Source organism: Suricata suricatta, chromosome 3, assembly GCF_006229205.1.
Source record: "Suricata suricatta isolate VVHF042 chromosome 3, meerkat_22Aug2017_6uvM2_HiC, whole genome shotgun sequence".
Classification (NCBI taxonomy): domain Eukaryota; kingdom Metazoa; phylum Chordata; class Mammalia; order Carnivora; family Herpestidae; genus Suricata; species Suricata suricatta.
In genome coordinates, this window is record NC_043702.1 from 73,333,698 (window position 1) to 73,359,224 (window position 25,527).

At 34.8% G+C, this 25,527-nt stretch overlaps 1 protein-coding gene across 1 annotated transcript in view; it reads right to left on the reverse strand.

Annotated features, from left to right (window-relative positions):
- Positions 1 to 2,218: 2,218 nt before the first annotated feature.
- The window catches only part of KCNJ3 (potassium voltage-gated channel subfamily J member 3), a 153,607-nt gene continuing 130,298 nt past the window's right edge, over positions 2,219 to 25,527 (reverse strand). The window contains exon 3 of the mRNA XM_029934557.1: positions 2,219 to 6,482. Coding sequence (XP_029790417.1) covers positions 5,896 to 6,482 — 587 coding nt within the window. The 3' untranslated portion in view covers positions 2,219 to 5,895. The remainder of the gene's footprint in view (positions 6,483 to 25,527) is intronic.

Here is a 25,527-nt window from a genome sequence, read left to right on the forward strand (position 1 = left end):
TATTAAAAAATCTTGAAAATTAAAATTATTATGTAATAATTTAAAACTTTAGAAGATAAATGAAATCAATAAATGGAAATAAATGAAGGTCCTAGATAAGAAAATCTTCAAGAGAGTAGAGAAAAAAATGCCAAAAGATAACAAAAGAAGGAATATGAGACTATCAAAAAAAATCATTCCAAGAATTCTAGGATCCAAATAAGGAAAATCCTAGAAAGAGGAGGTAAATAGAGAGAAATAAATAAAGATAGAACTTGAGAAAATTCCCTAAGGCATGAATTTCCAGAAATAAAGGCCACTGCAAAATGGACTAAAATGGGCTCATTCTTAGGCAGATCATCTTGGCATTTTAGAATACAGTGGAAGACTAGAATATTCTAAAACCTTTAATCCCTTGTTTCATACAAAGGATTAAAACTCAGAATGGCATCATACATCTTAATAGCGACATTGTGAACTAGGAAAAAAAGCAACAATGTCACTGAAATTCAGAAGGAAAGCAATCTCTATACTAGGACAAACTATTACAATAGTAATAGTAATTATGAAGAAAAGATTAATTTATTTTAAGATATCAAGGTATCAAAAAGTTTACTGCCACATTTTCTTTCTCAGAAACTCCTAGGAAATGTGTTACATTAAAAAACAAACAAACAAACAAAAAATGTAAACCAGAAAGATGAAAGCATATGTTCCATTAAACGGAGAATGTGGGAAACAGAATCCTCCTGGATGATAAGGATAATGGAGAACCAAAAAACAAAACCTGTATAGGAGACTTAAAAATAATTTACCTAAGTGAACTGGTCAGAATGCTTCAGGAGAGATTTCCTTAGGAAGACAAAATTGTTCAAACATTAATGTGTTTGATGAACTAATAGGAAAGTATTTATAATTGGGAAAGACTCTGTGGCTGAATATATATATGCATATACATATTTAAACCATATATTTAATATATATGCAAAGAAAAAATATATATGCAAAAAAAATAAGACAATTATTAACCCTACGGGGGAATATGGTGTGAAGGGTGAGAAAAATGATCCAAACCCATGGGCTCAACTGTGATAGATAGCACTAATGAAAACACTGATGATAACCAGTCTAATCAAAAATATCATATAACAATGTTGGAAATTTAGTGGAGAGTGGATGTGGTGGAGGAACAGTGGGTAGCAGGAGTCGAAACAGAACTAGATCTTAATCTACCAGCGTATAAAAAGCAAACAGATAATATTCTCCAATGGAAAACCAGGAAGAAGCATTGTAAGAAGGGTTAGAGATTTGTATGTAAATAACATCAGCCCCACCCAGGGAGCTGGGACTACTCTTGTTTGTGGATTTCATTTAACTAAAAACTGGCTAAACAGTCTTTCTGAGGATCAGTTTTTTCAAGTATAGAATGGAGATAATTTTTACCATGTAGAATTATTGTAATGACTCAAATAATGTGTGCAGGTCACCATGCAAGTGATGGATACAGGGAGCTAGGAAAAAGACAGGCAGAGGCTAAAGATGGGATTCTTAGTAAGCAAGAGGCAGTTAATGGGTTTTCCCGTATTTGCGGTTTATAGCCTCCATTGATCAGCCAAGTATTTGGAAACAGCCATGATTTCAAAGCAACTTTTCAAGCAAAAAAGGCGGAATTTGAAGGAAAAAAAATCTACTTACTGATTGATGAGGAGCATATTCTTTGAACTTCACTAGGCCAGAAGCTTCAGGAATGTGACTTTTTAACTCAATTCTATGAGGTGCCAGATAATTGGGCTCATTAATGTATCACAGAACTTGTCTGATTCAAAATTAGGAACACACTTTTTTTTTAAAGAAACATTTTCAGGAAAAGTAGTTCAACACTTTTTTAAAAAGGGGATTTGATATTTAAACAAAATTAGGAAAACTACATATTTAACTGCTTTACTTACTATGGCTTTGAAGCCCTTGATCAGAGGACAGGATGGTCATGAAGATTCCTTTAAAAGAAATGCAGGTCTGAAACAGTCTGCATTATTATGAGCCGGTTCCATATTACTGAAGCATCTCATAAATAAAAAGCAAAAATAAAAGTACCCCTCAAGGAATGTGTTGTGATGGATTGAATCATTGTGTTTTGAGAGGTAAGAGGCTCATGATAAACAAACCAAGTCAAGGAATATGAGTAAGTCACTTTTGGAAAGTGGAAAAATGATGAACACACTGTAAAAATTAAGCCCAATCATGTTTTTAAAGTTTAATATAGTTTTTATAAAATGTGAATACATGAATTTATAGTTTTGTAACCTAAATGACTTTGCACATTTAAATAATTATTAATTGCATGCCAGAAAATGCAATTAGTTGGATTCTAATTTGAAGACGATGTACAATGTAATTTAAGCACAAATTCGGAAGCAGAGCCCACAGGAGTGCTGTGCAGTCAAGCTGAACTCTCTTCACACTACGGAATTGTGGGAATTTTTCATAAATCAAATAGAATAGAGGCCACCTTCTTCATAATCTATCTTTCCCCAACAGAAATAATCCATTATCACCCCATCCCGTCTAGAAAAATTGGCTTTTTAGTACTGAGACAACTAAATACATTTCTTAGTATTTAGAGACATATATGGATGAATTTAAAAGCATGTAAGAATTTTTCAGAAATAACTAATGATAAAATATCCTTATTTTTAATTTGTATATATTTACAAAACTATATTCACATATTGCAGAGAAGGATGAACATTTCAATTGAAGATAAGCATTATCAAAATAATCATATTTCTTTTATTCACATCATTTTGATAAATAGAATGAAATATTTTACTATGACAGGAGCTACACCATGAAAATCCCATAAAAGGGACTAATTTCCAGTTGTTAAGTAGAGTTATTCAGTTCAATGAATACATTACATTTTGCTTTCCAATAGTCACCACCTTGGTGGGCTGACAATTATCCTGGCTTCAGTTGACTTTATTCTCTTTGATTTGAGCTCTTATAACTTCCTGAAATGGAAATACCAGAGATTTACTTTTTATTCAGTCGATAAAATGCAGAACTTTTCACTGCTGAGAAAACACATCATATACAGACTGAACAAATGTTACATGAAATCACTTTGATAAAAAGTCCTCCAGGCTGAAATAGATGAAATGGAGATGATCTTTTTTGGAATGATCAGCATCAAAAAAAATCAGCAAAAGGAGAAGAAAAGGCAATTTTTTTTTATTTTTATCCAAATATATCAGACTTCATAATTTAGTTGGTTTCAACAAAAACGTAGAGTCACCATATAATGTACCATCCAAACCAGGACACTCTAAGAGTGAAAGGGAGTGCTATTATTAATTACACAGGTACAACAGGTAAAACTAGAATTCTCCCTGGTAAACTGGGACCTCGGATCAACTTAGCAATGTGGGCTAAACTGCAATTACATGCAGAAATCATACCTTTCCCATACATATGTGGAAAAGATAAAGGAATAGCATCACTAAGAAAAATTAATTTTGGCAACAGTGTTTTTTTTTCTCATCAATCGGATTTCTGTTGAAATATCCCTCCCTCCCTAAGCCAGTCACCTCTTCTAAGATAATTAATTCTTATGCCACCCAGTCATTTTCCATTTTGTTATCCTGATTTCCTTACCTTAAACTGTTAGTGTGAGTATCTGAAATCATCTTATCTGTGTTCCCTTTGTCTCCACAGGGCCTCTCCCTACTCTCCTACCACTTTTCAGTGTTCAAATGGGCAGCAACTCCTCTTATAGTCAGGGCCAAATCTCCAGGAGCTAAAACTGCCTAGGACATAAAAGGCATGCAAAAATTTTGTTGAATGAATGAGTGAATACATTCAGAGAGTTCATTTTTGGTCCCATATTTTCCTTGGTACCAAAGACAAATTAGAAGGACTCTCCAAATTAAATTATGGCTCTATTTAGTTTTAAGTGTTTGGACTAAATGATCTAGGGAGTTTCTTCCACTGATAATAAATATGGCCCCTGGACCCCCGTCTCTCTCTGCTAGTTCATTTCCTGTACCTAGAAATGGGATCAAGGGGTAGAGCAAGAGCTCTATTCACAGTGGATGAATGCTCAAAGTCGATCATTTTGCCAATAACAGTTCCCTGGGATATGTTTGCACCTACAGAATTTGGTTGATACAGAGGTAGCCAGAAGGTATTACTGTAGTTGATGATAGAATTGTTGATGTAATAATTTTCCAGTTAGAAAATTATCACAGGATTGCTAAAAAAATGGGCAATGATGGGAGCCCTAACCAGCCATTAAGGATTTAGATATTACAAATAAGGAGAAATAGCTGATTTCTGGACAGACTTACAACACAATGCCCAAAGAAATTTTGTAGGAAAATCTCTGACATTTTGATAAGGAGCACTTATAAATTTTCATAAAAATCTCTGCATTCCAAATCTTCATTTTGTAGGTTTTCTTCTGAGCAATAGTTTTTATTTCCACAAAGGAGTAATACATATCAGACCTTGGGGTTAGAAAATTAGTACTGCTAAAATTACTTTGGTAGGCCAGGCATCCAAGACACCAATAAAATCAGTGTTTACCAAACAGACAAACAAACAAATAGCCCAAATGGGTAAAATATCTTCAATTCATCTAATTAAAAATTCTCTCAGGTATATACATAACATTCTTCCTGAACCCAGTGACAGGCATGGGGGGGATAGGTTCCCCAGGTGAGGACAAAGGTCTGTCCCGATACAATGAATACCACAAACAAGGGAACAGTATTAAAAAAGAGACTCATCTAGACATACATATTTTAAGCATAGATATTTATCATCTGTTTCACTGTATTGTTGTATTTCTTCAAGAATAAATTATTGGTTTTTAAAATGACAGAACATCCAGAAAAAGAGTGAAAACGTTACCAATTGCCTTTGAAACAGGGACCATAAATTATGCAATTTCAAGCAGATTCTGACATAGTCAATGTAAGTTGGCTACTGATAATTACAATGATTCAGCATTTGTTCAGAGCTCATGTTTGTATTAGATGATGTACAAAACAGATTTCCAGATTTCAAGTGGTCCAGAAAAGGACCAATTCTCAAATTCACCAAATGTCCCCTAGTACTAGCAACTTTTAAAAATCATAAGAAATTTTTAGCATATTGGTGGTATGCTCTAAAATTTACAAGTTAAATATAATGGTTATATTTATGCAGGGCCATAAATAGCATGGACTTGCGTGACTCCCTCAAATGAAGTACAATTGATAACCTTCCAGGACCTTAAACAGCAGAAAACATTAAATCAGATTTTAAAATGACAAATAATTTAAGGCTAAAATATTTGGTATTAATAATTAATGCCAGAAGCCTTCCTAGCCTAATAAAGTAAACATGCACAAGAACTACAACTTTGAACAAAACATCACAATTTTATCAGATATATATGTATGTATGTATGTGTGTGTGTGTGTATACATACACACATATGTATACACACACACACACACATATAGTTTTATCGCCCTGAAAGCTATGCACTCATGTTTGGTTTGATACATATGTTAGAAATGTCGTGAAGAGTACCACCTCTTTAAATATATATATATATTTTTTTTTCCAGAATATACAATATAAATATACCATATATAAATCATGCCATAAAACTAAATGCAAAATTTGCACATTATTGCATGCTTGATGTGATAATACATGCCTGTTAATAAGAACTTTCTTAACGTGTCCTCCCTTTACACAACTTTTGCTTTCTGCACAGTGGCCATACTTGGGAAGAAAGGGTTCTCAAATATGCATATATGACTGGGGGAAAATGTGCCTTTCAGATTCCTTCGATGATTACTTCATCAGCCAAATATTGGACTATTACTAAATCAAACAATAAATAATGCCTATGGGGGTGTTTTGTTATGTGAACCGATCAGAGTTCATTTTTCGTAGTTTGGCTGGGAGATTCCCTTCCATCCTGGCTGCTCCTCCCGCCATCTTTTGGAGCTTTGGTGGCAAATCCGCCACCGACTGGCTCATGGGATCAGACAACATCTTGGTGGTTTTAGACACCAGTTTTTCTTCTGAGTTGCCAGGAACTGAACTTATTCGTTGAAGTTTCATGGGCAAATCTCCCAAGCTGTAGGCTTTTTCTGAAGTTGTAGAACTCATCCTCAAGAGTTTTTTGGGAAAGTCTTCTCTTCCAGTAATTTTCTGCAGTTTAGACGGCAGTTTGGTAGTAATGTCATCGAGTCCATCTAAGCATTCCACAGAATTATGTCTTTCTTTGCTGTTAGTTATGGCTGGTGCTATTAAAGGGGACGACATAAGAAGCATTTCCTCCTGTTCTTTCACACTGTAAGGTGGGGTGGGGACTTCAAATGTCGCATGAAACTGGGAGTAATCAACTTTAAAGAACCCTTCTTCTAAGGAAATCACAGGAAAAAAACGGTGACCCCAAAGAACTTCATCTTCAGTGTAAGATGTTCGAGCCTGACAAGTCATCCCTATAAAGCAGAAAGAAAATCTTTGATAAATTTTGCATAGTAGACGGACATATTAAGTCAGTTTGACCTAAGGAATTCATTTTGCTTTCTTATTTACATTTTGAATTCTTATCTAAAAACCTGAGTAACAGAATATATTAAAAGTTTTAATATGTTAATAGGTTTGTACATATACTTTCTTCCAAAGAAAAATACAGGGCACTTTTACTGTACATGTTTGAAGAGCAATACATCTAGGCATAATTAATTGTTTTTTATCCATAAACCAAAATAAAAATGGCATAAATAGAACATATGTATTTCTAGAAGTGGAGATAATCACAAAATCATTTTCTATCATTCAAGAAACCATGTGATATGTGAAACAAACCCAACTTTGCATCCAAACTTTACCACCGTATAAACTTTAGAAAGATACTTAACTGAGTATTACTTCCCTCTTCTGTAAAGCACAAAATATCTGCAGCACAGTATTGTTGTGAGCACGAAGTAAAGTGACATTTACAAAGATTTAAAATTGTGTCATAGAATGTCTTAATAAATGAGAGCAAACAGAACTGTTGCAAGCATTTGCTAAATGAATAAAAGTTGCAAATATTTTCATATTGGGTAATGGGAATCATTGTGGTGGTCCTATTCTTTTGGACCTTTCAGGCCAACATGAACTTTTGCTCAAGTCTCAGAAATCCAAATGCTAAAATCAGCAGTTGGTGCCAATATGATGCATCAAATTTTATTCCTGCTATAGGAATCTCGGAAACTGGATGCTGGGTATCAGGTATAAAATTTTGCTACTTACATATCATGCTACTTAGATATCATGTGCCTCACACCACCCTTATTTACTTAATTGTGTTGTCTTCCTAGATCAGATATTTAGAGCGGGTTTACCATTAAATCGGTCAGCATCGGATATTCATTAGAGGTATGAAGATGAAGTACATGAATACACTGAAAACATGTTATCAGGCTTCAGTCTTACTTTAGTCAGAAGACGGAATTTTTTGTAAATTGCAAAATTCATTACCTTCTTTAACCTCTACTATCAGACTTCTATTTGAGACTAGTAAAGTGTAAAATTTGAAAAATGCATTTCTGTAATAATTAAGACTAATTTAAACAAATAACAGTCTTTCTGCTTACATTTCTATTCTCTCTCTGTCACTTTGTAAATAATTTCTATTGGGTTTAAGCCTATAGTAATTTGGATAAAGGGATAGTCTGTCTTTGTACCTGATTAGTGAACATACACACAATAGTGAGAAAAAGGGTAAATGCAAAATTGAAAGGCTATATTGAAGATAATTTCTTACTGGAATCTTTACAAAATCTTCGCCTTATAACTATTGTCAGCTATGTATCACCAAAGAAGCAGCTGTTACACTTATATACCATCCTTTTCCAGATGCTTCCTAAAGAAATAAATGCAGAAAACAAATACCTACCATATCTCAGGCACTGTGTTAGGTGCTCTCTGTATATTATTTCTAATCTTCAATATCATCCTAATAAGAAAATATTCTTGGGGCACCTGGGTGGCTCAGTTGGTTAAGCATCTGACTTCAGCTCAGGTCATCACCTCACGGTTTGTGAGTTCGAGTCCTCCATCGGGCTCACTGCTGTCAGTACAAAGCCCGCTCCACATCCTCTGTCCCCCTCTCTCTCTGCTCCTCTCCTGCTCAGGCCGTGCTCTCTCTCTCTCTCTCTTTCTCCCCCAATAATATACATTGTTTTAGAAAAGAAAATATTCTTATGTGCATTCTAAAGATAAGAAATATAGCATGCAGAGAAATGATAGATCTTGACCTTCCTTGGGCACAGATTTAGGAAACTATAGAGAAAACACAGTATTATTCTAATTTGAGGAGTTTTGATATTATTCTTTTTACTTTGCTATTGCATCACTATCATTTTTGTTAGGAACCCGATTATAAATAACCTGTCAAATTAATTGTCATGGTGAAAATCATACAGCCAAATACCAGTCTTCATAATCAACATTTCATAATCAACATTTTATCAGGAATAGCACTCAGAAACATTAATACATGGAGATAACAAAATTAGCTTAAAGAGTAATTCATAAGTTTTACTGACATACACACAGTAACATTCTGTATCTTCAATTTCATAGTCTCTATTTCATGAAAAAAATTATAGACTATCATTCAGAAAAGATTAAAAAATGTATTTCCCAATATATTTTCTTGACTTTATTTTGAATGGTTTAAATATATGCAAATTAGAATAAACAACTTTCCGTGTTCTTAATATTAAGATACAAAAATAAAATAAGTACCCTGTATTTGTTTAAAGAAGTACCTTCAAGTTTCTCTCCAAAAGCAATCACTCTCATAATTTCTTTATGTATCTTTCCAGCCCAGGATACAAAAGGAAAAGGAAAAAAATCATAGGGCTCTTGGGTGGCTCAATCAGTTGAGCATTTGACTCTCAATTTTTGCTCAGGTCATGATCCCAGGGTCATGGGATTGAGCCTCATGTCAGGATCCGTGCTGAGTGTGGAACTTAATATTCTCTCTCTCACCCTCTGCCCCTCTTCCCTGCTCATGTGCTCTCTCTCTCAAAAAAAAAAAAATAAAGGAAAAAATATATATATATTTACTGTTAAGTGACAGTACTTCCTTCACAACCCTATTTTAGTTTTTAAAAGCTATGCCACTGAAAATTGATGGTGGATAAAATTATCTGAGGTAAGGGCGTATAGTCAGTATAACTCAGTATAACATATTTGTAGGTTTGTCCTTTGGTCACTATAAATGGATGTGTATATTAAGAGTTGAAGTAAATTCAGATCATAAACTTTGTTCAGTTACTTGTAATGACAAAGAGTAAACACTGAAACAAAATTTGATTACTATCACCATCTTAGCTCATTTCATTTCAGTGACATTTTTTTACATTGGGAAAGGGAAGGGCATGAAATGAAAAATCACAATTCTGTCCCCATTATTTATCTTTGTAACATACCACATTGCTGATCTCCAATGCTTACTTATCCTGAGCTGTTTCCTGGGTAGTTATCAGCAGTCAATGAAAAAAAAGTAAAATTATTTAAATGGTGGGGAAACATGGAAGAAATAAAATCTTACAGAATTTTCACTTTGAGGACACAGGACATTGAATATTAAGGTACTGAAAGCACAATGTCATCTACAATGTAAACAAGTATTTCAAACATTTGTTCACACAAAGATACCTGTAACCATTGCTACTCAAATGCCAGTGGATGATTTTGACAGAAGAGGAAGATTTATTTCTACTATATGAAATTAAACTAATTTCTTTCCAGAGCGAACTAATTGTTGTTGTATATGAATTATGGATTTGGCTGTCAATTCAATATTACTTGGATAGCCTTTACCTCGTGCCACTAAATAGCATGTGGAAAATACCTGCAACTCTCTGAGTTTCAGTTCTTTCTCCCACCAAGCAGAGAAGAAGCACTCTCTCATAAAGCTATTGAGAGCTTTGGACAAGTGCACAGAACAGTGCTTGCTATTTAGGCAACGCTTACTAATGACTGCTGGGTGTACTGCTCTATAGTAATAATCATTTCCATTTCCTGTTCTTCCTGAAAATTAGTGTTAATGCATTAACATAAGTGGGGAATTTTGACATGTCAGTAATTTGCCCCACATTAGCAGTACAGAAAATTAAATTTAAAAATTGCTAGATATCAGATAGCAATTCTCTTTTTGGAAATGATCAATTAAACATTCAAAATGTTCGAAAGTCTAGAAAAAGATATATTGCCCACATTTCTGATTTTTAGAGTTAATTTTCATCTATATTTCTAATAGCTCAGGAGAATGAGTGCAGAAACTTGGGGTGTATTAAAAAGGGCTGGAGCAAAGTGACTAAAACCATGACAATACTTTGGTAATTATGCCAAGAACACTGCATTTGACTCATGTTTGTTTCTCTGCTCCTTCTTTTACACTTTCATTAGATGTAGGTACACAAATATAAACATTTCCAATTCAACGTCTCAGGTTTTAAAAATTTTAATGTTTTTCAAGTTTTTAAATTCCAGTTAGTTAACATAAAGTGTAATATTGGTTTCAGAACAATTTTGTAATTTACCACTTACGCACAACACCCAGTGCTCAACACAGATGCCCCCTTTAATGCCATCACCCATTTAACCTATCCCCACCCATGTCCTCTCCAGGAACTCTGTTTGTTCTAGATAGTAAAGAGTCTGGTTTTTGGTTTGCCTGGCCCTTTTCTCCCTCGTGTTCATCTGTTTTGTTTATTAAATTCCAGATATGAGTAACATCATATGGTGTTTTTCTTTCTCTGACTTAGTTTGCTTAGCACAATGCACTCTAGTTCCATCCACGTCACTGCGAATGGAAAGATTTCATTCTTTTTGATGGCTGAGTAATATTCCACTGTATATATACACCACATCTTCTTTATCCATTCATCAATGGATGGACATTTGGGCTCTTTCCAAAATTTGGCTATTGTTGATAATGCTGCTATAAACATCAAAGTGCATGTTTCTCTTTCAATCAGTATTTTTGTATTTAACCTCACAGTTTTTAAGTCTGGCTTCAACTCAGAATATTCATTTGCAGTCAACATATGGATAATGATATTAAAGTATGATAAGCTGGAAAACAGAAAAATGTCCATGTGGTCAATTTGCATTTGGACAATGTTCTAAGGTAAGATGCAATTGACAGACTACTTTTTTTTCTGTTTTTTACAGATGTTAACCCAAAATGGTGTTGAAAAAGGAAAATACAGATTTCAACTGAAAAGATTTAAAGATAACATGTTTCCTAAGAATATGTGTGTATAATAGTATTCTTCCTTGTCAAAGGCTTTATCTTATGTTTCTTACTCTAATTTATTTTTTTCTTGTTTTTTTAAAGTCATTTAAAAATAACCCATGCTTAGATTCATAATTGGAAATGCTGTTTGAATCAAAATACATGCAGGTGAGTGGCATTATTCACAGGGTACTATATGATTACAACTCTTAACTGGCAATGTGACTGCGTATTTTAACCAGATTCTAGGCTTGAACAAATGTGATGAAAATCAACACAAGCTCATCTCTGTGGAAACTGGTAAAGCAACAGATGCTGCTACTGGAAATAGCTGGGACTTTTGATCCTTAGATGAAAAACATTTTGTGAAAAGAGGATTTATTCCCTGCACTAATTCTCAAACGAAAAAGCTATAGATCGCTGTTTAATTTATTCTAGCACTAGTGTGTTGATCTAAAATGACTGAGGCAATGGAGTCTAACCTTTTTACTCTTGGCTTGTCGCCTTCCTGATTCTACCTTTAAGTTCCTCTTTAAGTGAATTGAACACTCATTCAAATAACAAGTCTGAGAGCTTTTTAAAGTGAAAATGGCCAAGTCAGTTGCTATTTGACAAATCCTTAATTAAACTTTCAGAATACCTCTAACTCAGCTATTTTTTTGTTGTTTCTCTTGGTTAGAGATGGTCTCCTACATGAGGTGAGTGTGAGATGGCTAAATACAATATAACCACGCCAAGGGGAATGTCTGGATGTTGTGACACAGAAAATATCAAATAATCAATACAGCAGAGGCTTTATCTGAACCTTGATATGGATCCTGCTGTGTGTGTGTGTGTGTGTGTGTGTGTGTGTGTGTGTGTGTAAGAGAGAGAGAGAGAGAGAGAGAGAGAGAGAGAGAATTCTCCTATAATAGTGGCTGTGTTTTATGTGTGCATGAAACAAAAGGAGAAAACAGAGAAAAATCTCCTTTATTTAAGCCACATAATAATAATAATAGGTAATAATGAGTAATATTGCTATAAGGGCTTACCGTGTGCCAAGCATCTTTCTAAGCACATTGTACATGTTATCTTGACTCCTCACACCTCTGGGGATGTACCTGAACCCCTGATCCACCACTAATTAATGCATGAACTTGAAAACAACTATTAAATCTCTTTAATCCTTGGTTTCATCATCTGTAAATTAAGGCCTACTCTCTTGACTTTACATAGAACAAACTGAGAGGATTAAATGACATTAAGTTACACATATATGGCATGTACAGTAAATATTACTCATTTTCTTCCAGAAGAGTCCCTAAATGCAGGAAATCCGACTGCTCTACAAGTTTCATTTATATACATACACACACACACAACTGAAAATTTTATCCAAATAATATATTGTTTTTCTTCATTAAATTTGTTGTTTTTGTTTTTTATTCCCAAATTGGCAGTGATTTTTACAGCATAGCATGCAGAGCATGTGCTGTATCACACGTAATTTCCTAGGTTGCCCTGTTATTATTGCTCTGAGGATTACTGAATAATCAGTAGCTACTGCTTGCCTTAAGTACTCCCCAAATTTCACCCATTCCCCAAGATACAGTAACTAACTATAAAGTACTTGGCATTCTCTGCCTGCTCTCTATTATGTTGTACTGAGCTGAGCCCAAGTTTAAACTATAAACTTTCTGAGACAGTATAGGATGCTAGGGTTTTTTTTTTTCTTTTAAATCTTGTTTATAAAACAAAGACACTTTGTACACCACTGTTCAATAATACTAAGGTTATGGCATCAGGCTCCTCTGGGATATAAGCTGCAAAGCTATTAAGAATATATAAATTGTTTCCAGAAGCTGCAGTTTTCAAATAGATGGAATCCCTTTAAAGCTCAACATATTCTGCTCAGACACTTGAGAGTAGAAGTTTCTGGCATGCATTCAACCTGATATTATCCTCTATTATTTACAAGCATTGGTCTTACAACGTGTTCTCAGACATCACTTTGCCATTATTGCTCAAGGTTGGTCCAAAATGTATAAAAATATTAAAGGCCAAAACCAAGAAAACTCAATTACATTTGTTAGAAAATAAAGTATCAGTAAGAAATTTAATAGTTTCAGATTAAATACTTTAGGCTTCTTACTTTCTTGAAGAACAAAAGAAAGGAAAATAGATTTTAACAACAAAGAAGATGTTAGATTCCCAAAAAGGAAGGAATGCAACTGCAGGTCTAAGATGTCAGTGACAGGTAGAAAATATGACAGACAATTCATCATAATATTGTTAAAAACTTATTTAAGAGAGTCAGGGTAATAGTAAGTCAAAGAACATGGGATGGGCTTTGAATGTGAACTTGAGCTTGCTGTGGTTTTAGCCACACAGTATTAGTAAGATCTTAGGCATATTATTGAACTTATCTGAACTTAATTACTATAAAATACGGACAGTTATAAGGAATAAAAATACATAGTGTATTAGGTTATTACAATTACAAGTGATATCACCTATTTAATGGGTCTCCCATCTTACCTGGTAAATAATAAAGGTCTGATAATTGGTAGCTATTATCAATCATCATTATTATTGGGGTTTTAATTAGTTAAAAGGTCATTTTAGATATATTTCAATTCTTTAATGATCAACCCATTTCTCACAATCAACTCAAAGCAAATGAAATAATTTTTGCCTTGTTAGTCTCTATTCCTTTGAGGTAGACCGTGTTGTCTATACTTATCTGGAACAAGAGGAAAGGCCTATTAGTGCATACAATGTAAACAGAGTCAAGTCTGGGTCTCTCACCGTGGTCTACTCTGTACAAATAGGACTAACTTTACTGTAGCAAATACTCCCCTCAAAACGCAAGTAACTTCTCTGCTGTGTTGACTAGGCACTACCTTCAGCTTTCCACTCTCACATCATACAGAAGCATTATGGAATTTGACCAATACCCTTTCAACGGATTATCATTCCCTTAACCTAGTAGTGGAAATGTTCCATTCATAGAGCGTCTCTTTCTCTTTTTCTTCATGGTACCTATTAAAATATGTTTCTTTGCACTGACAATTATAGAATTGGGACTAAACCTATTCATTCTATAGTTTTCCCTTGTTAAAATATGATTTTAGCTTCTAAAATGCCTTAATGATGTAAATATAATGGAACTAAATTACTGTTGGAAAATGCTCCATATCGTTAAGACTAACCTCAGGAAAGATATTTTTCAAAGGGAAAATGTAATATATTTCTTGCTTAAAAAACAAAATTTTTCAGATAATGCTGGAATTTAATTATTCAAAAGCATATTATCTCTAGTCATAGGGAAGAAAACTTCTCAAAAATTGTCTGAAGCAACACACAGGTCAGCTTTTAAAAAATGTTACATACAAATTACAACAATTAAATTGTTGAGATTATTTCCCATTTTTAGGAGACATTCCTAGGACTTTGCTTTAAAATGTCATTCATAATCACTTTATATGGTGTTACAGACTGAATGTTTGTGTCATATTAATATATAGGCTGAAATTCTAACCTCTAATGTGACAGTATTAGGAGGCAAGACCTAGTAGCATTTAAGCTACGTGATATGTAAACAAAATAAATAAACACAATTTAAACAAGAAATAAAGAATAAATTCCAAATTACCAGCATGTCTTCCTAGTTCCTTTAAAATCTAGTCCTGGGATGCCTGGTGGCTCAGTCGGTTAAGCGTCTGGTTTCGGCTCAGGTCATGATCTCACGGTTCATGGGTTTGAGCCCCGTGTCAGGTTCTGTGCTGACAGCTAGCTCAGAGCCTGGAACCTGCTTCAGATTCTGTCTCCCTCTCATTCTGACCCTCCCCTCCTCGCACTGTCTCTGTCTCTCAAAAATAAATAAAAAACATTAAAAAAAATTAAAAAATATCTAGACCTAAATGTTCACCATACTATTCTTTTTCTTATATGACAGGTAACAATGCTGAGGTATCAGGAGGGAAAGTAGCTTGTCCAATGTCACATGACAGGATACGGTTGTAGTCGAAATGTAAAAAGTCAAGCCCTCCAATTCCAGAACCAGCCTTTTGAACCTCTATGCTATTCTGCTCCAGTTTTTTTGAATGGATGACTTTTCCCATTAATAGTTACTGTTTTCCATGTGTATTACTTGTTCTATGCTGTTTCAACTGCTTGAAATGTCCTCTCTTTCATCACTCTACCTTTTGACATAATTCCTCACATTCAAAGCTCAAATTAAATGCCACTAAATGTATGAAGTATTTCTTAATTTTTCTATTTTAATTTATTGTCTTTGAAATGTACACCCAAGCACATGTGCACAGGCGCATACACCCACATTTCTCAAACACCAGGAACTATAAATATCTCAATGACATACATAATCAAGCTCAATCAGTAATAATATTTAACATTTATTAATTTCTTAACCATTTACTTTCTGCTAGGTACTCTTCAAGATGTTGAATTACAAGGTGCTTTGGCAATGGAATGAAGGATCAACCCACACAACCTCTATGTTTAAACCCAGTTTTGAAAAATGAGTAGTAGTTTGTTACACAGTCTCTGTCCACCATGTGAGAAAGACAAATTCTGGGGTGAGTAAAGAGCATATACAAAGGCACACCCAGTTGTACCTGAATTTAAGACACAGTTCCTTTTTGTTCTTGAATGCAGTTACAGACACATATTAGATTAGGATACGTTTTTTTATTTAAAAAATTAATGTTTTTCATTTATTTTTGAGAGAGAGAGACAGATCATGAGTGGGGGAGAGGCAGAGAGAGAGTCACAGAATCCAAAGTAGGCTTCAGGCTGTGAGCTGTCAGCACAAAACCTGACACAAAGCTCAAATCTGTGAACCGTGAGATTATGACCTGAGCTGAAGTTGGATGCTCAACCAATTGAGCTACTCAAACACCCAGATTAGAATAAGCTTCTTAAGGGAGCTCTTACCCAGCTTGGCATCTCTAGTATCCAACACTGCCAGATATTAGATGCCCAATGCATACTTCAGGAGAGGTAGTAGTAGGAGGAGTGGAGGAACAAGAAGAATGGGAAGATTAAAAACGTCAGTGCTGGAAAAGTCAACTTGTTAAAGAAAATTTATTTATCGTGTGTGAAAGAGAGAGAGTGCGCATGAATTGGGGAGGGGCAGAGAGAGAGGGAGAGAGAGAAACCCAAGTAGGCTCCATGCTGTCATCAAAGAGCCTGTCTGGAGCTCAATCCCACAAACCATGAGATCATGATCTGAGCTAAGATCAAGAGTCAGACACTTAACTGACTGAGCCACCCACACGTGCCGAGAAATCAATTTTTTGAATGATACAGAATTCCCATACTGGTCAGTAATTCACTAGATTGCCAGATCTACTAGAAGTGGTCACTAAAATTCACTTTGATATACAAGTGGATTATAAGCATGTTTCTGGAATGAATTATGCTTACAAACTAAGGTATGAATGACTCTTGCACAAAGAAGATACACTGGCTCATAAATTACATTCAATGATTTAACTTATTATCTAGTTACACTTTTCCTTATACTTTTGTGAAAATATACACTGATAGATGTAGGTCTAGATACATTTTCTAGAGAGGTTAGATTTTATTTGAATTTAACCATTAAGCCACATGATAATTAAGTCAACTGGTATTTTGATATCCTTGAATACTTGCTTGACCTCCAGTTAAATCTAAACTTTTCGTGAAATTTCTATTCCTCATGCAACTATCACTGATCACTTTATATAATGCAGCATTGTCCAATTATACCTGACTATCTAAAACTTGTTTTCTCCTTGAGCCTTGAGGCTTACTTTTTGTATAGGCTATTACTTCTTTTTCAATATCAAACTATAGCTATTTTTTAACATCTTCTTTGGCAGAAATTCAAATACTTTTTGTTTGTCTGTAGGCTTAGAACAGAGTCTGGATAAACATTTGCAATTCAGTAGTTATTAAGGCTCCATGCTTTGCAGTGAAAAGTCAGAGAATTTTCCTTCCAATTTTTGTTCTTAAGTCATTTATAGACCCTAAATAAAAAATAAAATATAATAATTTAATGGACTATTACTGAGTGTTTTTTGTTCTAGATGTAAAAATGCCACTTCACAGTAATAATTACAAATATATGTTACGTTAGCCCATGTATTTTAAAAGAAAATGAAAGATAGGTTTGGATATGTACATACAAGTCTTATGAAATAATTTAATTTTCTGCCATGACAAAAACAGGTGTTTAAAAGTCAAAGTATTAAAGTTTCCCTATCACTAAACATCAGAGAAATGCAAATTAAAACTATACTATCACCTCACACCTGTCAGAACAACTAAAATAAAAAACACCAGAAACAACAAGTGTTGGCAAGGATTTAGAGAAAAAGAAACTCTAGTGCACTGGTAGAGACACTGTAGAAAACAGTAGGGAGATTCCTCAAAAAATTAACCATAGAATTACCATATAATCCAGTAATTGCACTACTGGGTATTTACCCAAAGAATATAAAAAAATGAACCTAATTTGGAAAGAAATATGCATTCTTATGTTTACTGCAGCATTATTTAGAATAGCCAAAATATGCAAGCTATGCAAGTACCCATTGATAGATGGATGAATAAAATAAAGTGGCATATATACATAATGGAATATAACTCAGCTATAAAAAATAATGAAATCTTGCCTCTGCAACCAGCATGGGTGGATCTACCAGGTACCTATGTGAAGTAAGTCAGAGAAAGACAAATACCATATGATCTCACTCCTGTGGAGTTTAAGAAACAAAACAAATGAACAAAGAAAAAAGTGGACAAACAAAAACCAGACTCTTATATACAGAGAACAAACTGGTGGTTACCAGAGGGGAGAAGAATGGGGGGATGGCTACAAAAGGTGAAGGGGATCAAGAGTACATCTCATGATGAGCACAGAGCAACGTATATACCTACTGAATCACGTGATATACACTTGAAACTAACATCACACTGTACATTAATTTACTGGAACTTAAGAAAAAGTTTCCCTAAACCACCTGATTTTTCATATTCTTAGACAGTATTTTAATTTACTTTAATTAAAAAAACACTTAAAGAAAAAAACTACAATACAAAAATCCTGAGGCAAATAGGGTATGAGATGTAAACAGAAACCTCCTTAAGATTGACATTTTCTAAAAGGAAATGATAACTGAACTCTTAAGTTCAGTTTATCTTAAAATACAGATCAACTCCCAAGGCAGCCTAGATATTCTCCCAGGTTTTAATGTGAAAATGCTCTGTCTGTAACCAATCGGTTAATGTAGAGAGCCAACATATACAGGCAAAATTCTTATTTGACCTGGTGATCTTTGGGGGAGATTTTATCATGTATAAATGATATATGTCTCATATATATAATTTATGAGCAGAATTGTTTATATCATACAATAAATGCTACGAGAAATAATATATACTAATGCCTAATATTCAAAGGCTTATTGATACTACAAACACTATAGCCAAGGTCTAAACAAGAAAGAAAGAGAGAAAGAAGAAAAGACAAGGTGTTAATCCGCTTAGAATACTAAAATGAAGCTCTCTGGCCAGATGACCACATAGTAGGCATAAGATAGAGTTAATAATTGGTAAAGAAGACACTTTTATTTTGTGGCCATACATACCCACAGGTATCAATTTTCATGGTACTCAATCAGAAACTGCATTCTTATATATTCTAACTATTTTAATAGACTTTGAATTAGTGATGTTTATTCTCAGACATATCACTTTTGCCCAATGAACAAAAAGAATTAAGAAATAATTATGCAGTTGTATTCTCTGCCTAATAAACGTTTCAGAAATTAACAAGGTAATACTTCATTTGATTGACCGGAAAAATACATGAACTGTGTTATGATTAGATATGTAATATCTATGTATGTGTGTATGACTTAATCTCTTATATATGAGACAGAGAAGTACCCAACAAACATCTGATATTGTTTCATTCATTAATTTAAAAATTCCATAGGGAAAAAATTTGACAAAATTTGTCTGTACTTAAGGGATGAGTCAAGAAGAACAAGTATTTAAAACCAAATCAAGCAAAAAAAGCATATTGAGGAACTGATTTTTTTGATGAAAAAGGAAGCTGCTTGGTGGCGTGGAGGGGGAGAACATTGTTTCAGACACGTTATTATGAAGCAATGTAGATAATTCATAAGAATATCATCTAATACTTAATGCACCTATATCCTAGGGTCTATGTTAAAATAAGTAATATGTATGTAATCCCTGTGGATTAGTTATTATCTTCTTTTCCAGATGATTAACCTGCCCCTAAAAAAATGGGCAAAAGGCATGAACAGCCCCTTCACCAAAGACGATATGCAGATGGCAATTGATCATATGAAAAAATGCTCCACATTATATGTCATCATATATTTGAAAATTAAAACAACAATGAGATACCACTAGATACCTAAATGGCCAAAATATGGAACACTGAAAGCAGCAAATGCTGGTGAGGGTGCAGAAAAACAGGACTGCTCACTCACTGCTGCTGGGAATGCAAAATAATACAGCCACTCTGGAAGACAGTTTGGCCGTTTCTTACAAAACTAAATATACTCTTACCATACGATTCAGCAATGGGTTCTTTGGTATTTACCCAAATGAGCTGAAAATTTATGTCCACAGGAAAATCTGCACACAAATGTTTATAGCAACTTTATTCATATTTGCCAAAAGTGGAAGCAACCAAAATGTCCTTTAATCGGTGAAGGAATAAACAAACTGCTGCATATGTATACAATGGAATGTTATTCCATGATTTAGAAAAATGAACTATTAAGCTACGAAGAACACAAGTAACCATAAATGCATATTCCTAAGAGAAAGAAGACAATCTGAAACACTACATGCTGTATGATTCCAATTACATAACATTCTGGGAAATGCAACTATGCAGATGGTAAAAAGATTAGTGATTACCAGGATTTGGGGATGAACAGGTGCCAGGCTGGGGATTTTTAGGGCAGTGAAAATATTTCATATGATAACTGTAATAGCAGATACAGGTCATTATGCATTTGTCCAAACTTAGAACGTACAACACAACGTGTGAACTGTCACGTAAACCATGGACTTAGGTGGACAATGATGTGTCATGTTGGCTCACTGACTGTAACATATGTGCCACGCTGGGGCTCCGTGTTACTGGTCAGTGAGGCTGGCAGCGGCTGGCCTGCAGGGCTGGGGGCTGTATGGGAACTCTGTACTTGCTGTAGGGCTCGAAAACCTAAGGCCTACTGACAATAAGTCAAAGAAAAAGTTAAAAAAAAATAAAACAAAAAAGCCAGTACCATGCTGTTACTAAGAGGTTAAGTACCTTGCTCATGGCCTCCTGGCTTGTCAGGAGCAGATCCAGGCTACTTCTATTGCTGGAGTTCACTCTTCTGCTTCTCAAGAGCCCTCATCTACGCTCATGTGCTGCATTTCAACTTTTTGGCTATGCCATAAAGGTGGACTTCTATACCATGATGCACGTGGTAGGAAAAAAAAGACTATTAATGTATAAATTTGCCACCAAATCTGTCTTTTTCTCTAACAGGTTCCAAATTTTGATTATTATAATTCATAAAGCCATAAATAAAGAGGTTTTAATAACTTTTAAAATTGACTTGAAAAAATTGCTTTTGAGGTTGAAATGAGAAGTCACACAAACATCTTGTTTTGCTGTTGGCAAATTTGTATATTCCACACACCCTGTTCACTGCATTAGACAGTATCGAGCCTGTTCATATAAGCAGGCACATCTGTCTTACTCTACCTATATATTATCTTCACAAAATGAATGGAGGCAAGAAAGAAGTACATTTTATATGCAGTCTAAGCTAATTTACAAAACCCACACTTAATGTCAAAGTTTCCAGGGGTACCTGAGTGGCTCAGCTGGTTAAGTGTATGACTCTTGATTTTGGCTCAGGTCATGATCTTATAGTTCCTGAGATGGAGCCCCAAGTTTGGTTCTGTGCTGACAGTGTGGAGCCTGCTTGGGATTCTCTCTCTGCCTCTCTCTCTGCCTCTCTCTCTGCCACTCCAGTGCTCCCTTCCCCTCTCAAAGCAAGCAAACAAAAACACCTTTAATGTCAAAGTTTCCAGAAAGATAAAAGTATGTAACTATCCTTGCAAAATATAAAGAAAATTTCCCATTGTAATTTGAAACCATCATTACTGTTTATATTGTTTATGAAGGCTCCCTTCCCTCTTATGCTGACAGTTTCAAGTTATTTTTTAGGCTACTACCATGCTGTATTAAATCTACTTCTTGCCTCATTTAACATATACTATTTTCTTAATCTTTCTTGAGACATTGATTCTTTTAAGTATATATAATATCTAATAAATTGTGGAAGAAGTAAAACTCACTCTAAAGTACTATCATATAAGATCTAAGTCTACAACTGTTTTTAGAATATGGGAGGTATATATGGAGAAATGTTACTATCACCATAAAAGGAAGGGAAAAGTACACAGACTACATTTCAAGAGAAACAAATTAAACACTCAGAAGTTCAAATGGCCAGAGCTGGACTTAACATGATACCTATAAAGCTTGGGTTTCAGGGACTTTCACTAGCACAGACCCTTTCCATTTTCATAAATTTGATGTCAGAATTTTGTATTCTTTTTATCTTAAAGAGAACCCCTCAAATTACGGAAGCACACACTGCCGGATAGATTTGCATCTGCAAAGTGCTGTAACGTAATCAAAGTGAGACTCTGGGACTTACACTGCATGCATCCTTAGAAAGATTTGCCATTATCTTGGTGACATTGTTTTATAATATACCTGGGTTTAATATTTATTAACTTTGGAAGGAGATTACACATTCCGCATACCTTTTATAGGAATTTCCTGTTTCACCTCAAGTGTGTACTCACTTCTCATCCATACAAATCTCTCACTGAACACGGTTCTTAACCTGACTTCGTGTTCCCCTACCCCAAAGCTGTGTGAGAATCAGACTTCCACAGCATCTGGTAGTCATTTTGATTAAGGACTCTTCCTCGTCATTTCCATTCCTGTCCTTTATGGAGGACTCAATAAACGTTGGCTATAATTACTATTATTAATATTTTAATATCTACTTTCATAAACGAAGATCTTATTATGCAAAATGATTTTTGCAGTGAAAGGTTAAACTTTTCGATTTCCTTGGCATGCTGACAAACTTCTATCAGATAAGGAGTATTTGGTGTTGCATACTGAGGGGAAATTGTACTTATCACCTGAAAAAAATGCATCAGTCCACTCACTGAGGGGTAACGGACGTATGTTATCAAAGGCTGTGGCACAGTCTGCTAGTGTTTGGCAAAAGTTATAACTGATCTATGGAGAAAATATCTGATCAGGGCAAGACTGAAGCAGCCAGACCAGTTGGGAAGCTCTAGTAAGGGATGACGGCCAAACAAATGGCTGTGGAGATAGGTCTAAAAGGTACTTAAGAGGCAAATCTAACAAGACCTGACAACTGATTGGATGTAGGAGGTTAGAAACACTGGCGACCAACAATTTCATACTGTTTGGATGATGAAAATGGACATGCCATGAAACTTTACTTGGACACATAAGAAAAAGAAGCTAAAAATAGTAAATCAAATCATACCCCTTTATTTTCTGAACTTCCTGATTGAATTTGTCTGACAGTTTTGTACTGTCATGCCTGCCAACTTATCAGCCTAGCAGCCAGTAGCATGAGAAAAATAACCATTCTCATCTCATCATGTGCCATTAAACTAAGAACAATTACTTCCAACTAAACTGTCTCTGCATTCTGCGAGGCTCAAAGGATATGTTATGACCGAAATGTCACCTCAAATCTCAAGTTTCTATATCTGGCATTAATTTCATTAATTATAGCTTCATTGTTTTACTCCTGATCTGCTGACAGAGCACTGGCTGGGTCTCAGCCAACTAATCCGATTAAATGCATTGGGTTTGAAATACACGATGTGCATCTTAATGAAATTGTTTTTCCGAGGCTCCTTTCTAAATAAATCAGTATCTATAATCTTACAGAGATTTGGTGATGTTAAAAAAATGTTTTTAATGGAAGCCTTTACTCTTCTTATAATCAACAAAAATCTGTTGGAGTACAGCCATCATTCACTATTTCTTTTCCAGGAATATAAGATCAAAACAGGCAAAGAAAATTTTATTAACAGCTATGATGAAACAAAGAATTATGTCTCTTATAAACTGAATAACCTTACTGCTCGAATAGTGCTATTAAAGAAACACATAATAATTTGCGTTAGAGAGGTCTTGGGAAACATAGTCTAAAACACTGACTTGTATCAAAGAAAGAAAGTGAGGTACAGAAGAGTAGCCAACTTTACCTATTTTTACTTATTATAGTACAATTTGGCTTAAAGATGGTGTCAACACTAGAAAGGGAAATAAGAACATGGGCTGAATGGCCAGATAATTTGAACACAATCTAAATCCTTCCTTTGAAATGAAAAAAAAAATGTTATTCTGTCTAAATTACCCAGATTAACTTAATTCTCTGTATAGGTTTAGTCACATTCTTGAGTTGCCCCTTAATTTAATTAACAGCTCTCGTTGCTACTAGAGTATATGAAAGGAACAGCCATCTGTCTCTTTCTCTACTGCCATTTTAAAATAATAGTTGTGTTTCAGCTCTTTGCATACCTATTCTCAGGTCTTATCAGACCGTAGTCAATTAGGGCAAGGAGGCAAGTAAAGAACCAAGATGGTGTGGTGGATGAAAATACACCATTAAATAGAAGTTATTTTTTTAAGTTTATTACTTTAGACCTAAATGTTATATAAAATCTATATATAAGATAGCATACCTGGAATAATAATTTTTTAATATACTGATTTGGTTAAAAATTCTCTTTCCACTGTCTTTGGTCTGAAAAACAGAAACTAAATATTCTATCCCTAAATCTATCTACCTAGTAATACTGAGCAAAGTTTCTTGACTTTGAAAAAAATATATATAAGATCACGCATGTCCAAAGGTATGGATCAGAAGAGAGTAATCAGAAATTTTTGACCTTTGCCACCACTCAAGAGAACAGCTTAGGTATAAAGCCTATGCCTGATTCTTATGTTTTCTTTTTCTTTTTTTAAATTTTTTTAATGTAATTTTAAGAGAGAGAAAAAGACAGAGTGTGAATGGGGGAGGGGCAGAAAGAGAGGGCAACACAGAATCTGAAGCAGGCTCCAGGCTCTGAGCTGTCAGCACAGAGCCTAACCTGGGGCTCAAGCCCATGAACCGTGAGATCATGATGTGAACTGAAGTTGGATGCTTAACCAATTGAACCACCCAGGCACCTCAACTCTTGTGTTTTCTACATTGAAACAGAATAGGCCGGTTTTCCTTGAGCTATTGACTCCATGTTTAACTACTGTTCTTATTTCCATCTCATGTTGATATTTCTCAACCCTAACGGTACTAACTCAACTGATAACTTCAAATCCCCTGACCAGTCTTGATAAGTCATCACATAGAAACACCAACACTTCCCACTCATCTGACACACTGGTAATCTTTAACATGCCGGAAAGTTCTTTTTTTTTAATGTTTTTTTAATTTATTTTTGATACAGAGCATGGGGGGAGGGTCGGAGAGAGAAGGAGACACAGAACCGGAAGCAGGCTCCAGGCTCTGAGCTAGCTGTCGGCACAGAGCCCGACACGGGGCTCGAACCCACAAATGTGAGATCTGACCTGAGCCCAAGTTGGAGGCTCAACCAACTGAGCGACCCAGGTGCCCCCATGCTGGAAAGTTCTAACTCAAACTTCCTCCCTCCCAGCATTTGGGAATCCACCCTTCCCTGCCTTGGCTGTCCTTGCATTTGGGAGGTGGTCAAGACTGAGATCACTGAGGGTCCCAGTAGGCTATCTAAATCTTTTAATTATTTATTCTTAATATTTGGGTAGATTGTCCAGTTGTCCAAGTTTCAGGAATATAAGGTTTTTATATGATGGCTCTAATCAATGAAATCTACATATGCAGTGATCTTGGGAAAGCCATGGTTTATAATTTTTAAATGCAGATGCTAATAGATGAATAGTTATGATTTCAAGTAGTGACTCATTGTATTCTCGCTGTTTATTTAATCTTCTAAAATTTAATTTGACCATAATTAAATGTCAAACTGGTATCACCTGTTTAATATGAAAGTGACACAGTATATAAATGCATTAAAAATCATGTTCTTGAATCTAATGTATTATTAGACTA